The following is a 2619-nucleotide window of genomic DNA, read 5'->3' on the forward strand; positions in this document are numbered from 1 at the left end:
ATCTTACAGTAACTCTCTTATTTTCTAGCATGTCGAAAAATAGACTTTTGCAACTCGATCAAGCCCCAAAACTAAGTATCATATTTTTGTTGACGTGCACCTATGTTGAAGTAGTCTCAATTTATTGGCTTCTTGAAAACAGAGGTGCCGTATTCATCTTTTGCAACTCATTTTTATTATGACAACAAAAGTTTCATTCTTATTGTTCATAACGATGTCTTCCATGAATACACCAAACACATCGAAAATGATTGTTACTTTGTCGTCAGTGCTATTTATTTATATTAATCTCTATTGCAACTTTAGATTAGACTGCTAATATATATCTTCATAAAGGCTCATCACTTTGCTAGATTTTGAAATCTTGTGTCCAAATTTAAGATGGTCTCATTAGCTCCCATTTAAGTTTAAAGGGATACGAAAATAGATTTTTCTAAAGTTTTTCTCAATTATTATTATAAAATATGATCTCTCATCCTATACTCTTTATTTTTCAAACTCTCTGCATCACTGAGAGAGTACGTGAAATGGAGAGCGGGGAGAGCGGGGGAGAGTCTTCGAGGGTGGCACAAAGTGAGGCAGCCGGCCATGCCGGCGGAAGCAATAAGGGGGAGAGTGGAGGAGGACATGCATCAGGTGAAAAGGAGGGGATTAAAGGAGACAGTAACAAGACTCAAAGTTAGTGAATATCGTTCAGAGATAAAGTTATTGGTGCTTCAGCAAGGAGAGTTTTAGAGGTTGTTGATTCTCTTGATGGGGATAAGATGACTACAGTAGTTGGTAAGCAAGGCGATTCGGAGATACCAACTGTGACATTTACTAAAGAAGCAAAAGAGATATTGGCAGAGCCCTACAAAGATGCCATCGTAATTAAAGTTCTTAGAATAAATTTTAGCTATACGACGATCATGCATAGGCTTAAAGGTCTCTGGAGAACCAAATGAGGATATGAGGTACTAGATGTCGATTTTGGATATTTCTTAGTCAAATTTGATCTCTTGGAGGATAGAGAAAAAGTTCTCCTTGGAGGACCGTGGATGATTACTAGTAGTTATGTTGCGGTTAAACCTCGGAGTTCTTCATTCAGACCTTGTGAAAATACTTTTGGATCTACCACGGTTTGGATAAGAATTACAAGTTTAAACATTAACTATTATCAAGAGAGAGCCATGAAAATGATTGCGTCAGCTGTTGGCAAATTGATCCGCATCAACTTAGCCACCAAGTCTGCAGAGAGGAGAAAGTATGCAAAAGCATGTGTGCAAATTAACTTAGGACTTCCAGTCATAAAGAAAATTCAAGTTGATGGTCATATGTATGACATCGAATATGAGCACTTGAATTTAATTTGTGAAAAATATAGCTGCTTTCGGCACGTAACAAGAGAATGTGCGAAAGAGAACAACAATGGCTTTGGGAAGGAAAGCACGGTGAAGGAGAAAAATTTGCCGTCACTATTTTCGGTGGACAAAAACGAGAAAATGGCAGAAGGTAGTCAAACTCCAGTAAAAAATCAAAATTCAACTTTTGAATTTGGAATTACTTCCAAATCAATTCCAATTATGGAGAAGTATGGAGCAGCGGATCTTGTGCATGATAATTTGCAAGAATCACGCATGGATAGGGATACTCATACAAAAGACGGTGAATGGGTTACAGTTAGTAGAAAAGGCAAGGAAAAAATGGGTAAAGGCCCAAAAGTGGTGCCAAAAAAAGCCAATGTAGCAATATGCTCCAATTTGGTGAGTAAGAAATTTTCTTTTGGGCCTAATAACATGCATGCTGGATCCTCATCAAATGCAAAGGTGAAGTCCTTATCAAATGCAAAGGTGGAGCCTAAGGAAAATAAGGATCCTCCATCCACGCTTAACTCTTTGGGAACAACTCAGGTGGCTTTCAAGGATCAGAGTACTCCCTTTTTCAAAGCAGGGCACAAAAAGAAGCGTCCTATTTCACTTCAAAAATCACCTACTAAAGTATTGTCAATGGATTCTCGAGCACAAAAAGAGCTTGATAAAGCTAGTGCAATAACAAACTTAGAGAACCAACCTCAACAGAAGAATGATGGTTCTGCGGCGCAAGTTCAAGAGAAGACACTTGGAGATAGGGGTCCATCAATGTGAGGTAGGATGATTAAATATTCCAATTATTTAATTTATGTTTATGGATTGTAAACATTTAAATATTATTAGTTAAAATGTAAGGGGGCGTCAAATAAGATGTCTCGGGTGCACTGTAAGGAGTCGGTACAAAAATTTCAACCAACTTTTTTATTTTGGTGGAAACTCATATTGGGTTTGAAACTATGAAAGAATTTTGGGGGAGATTAGGCTATTATCCTGTAGGGATTGTAGATGCTGTTGGACACAAGGGAGAAATTTGGTTGCTCTCTACTAATTTAAAATTTTCTTGTAAAATTCTTTGGCCTATGAATCAATGTGTAACTATGGAAATTGATGGTGGTAGGAGAAGATGGATCTGCAGTGCGGTTTATGGCAGCCCTCAAGCCACTAATACAGTAGAATTATGGAGTCATCTTCTTGATATTGGTTTGTGCATTCAGGACCCGTGGGTGGTGGGATTTTAATGATATTTTGAGTGTTCATGAGGTGAAGGGGG

The 2619-nt window shown here is 38.0% G+C and overlaps 1 protein-coding gene across 1 annotated transcript; it reads left to right on the forward strand.

Annotated features, from left to right (window-relative positions):
• On the forward strand, positions 1170 to 2123 carry LOC107610006. Its single transcript, XM_016312078.1, has one exon. The coding sequence runs from the start codon at positions 1170 to 1172 to the stop codon at positions 2121 to 2123; it is 954 nt and encodes a 317-aa protein (XP_016167564.1).

The sequence above is a fragment of the Arachis ipaensis genome, chromosome B01 (assembly GCF_000816755.2).
Source record: "Arachis ipaensis cultivar K30076 chromosome B01, Araip1.1, whole genome shotgun sequence".
NCBI lineage: Eukaryota > Viridiplantae > Streptophyta > Magnoliopsida > Fabales > Fabaceae > Arachis > Arachis ipaensis.

Coding starts and splice junctions, on each gene's coding strand:
- LOC107610006 (XM_016312078.1), top strand. CDS start 1,170: ATGAAAATGATTGCGTCAGCTGTTGGCAAATTGATCCGCATCAACTTA.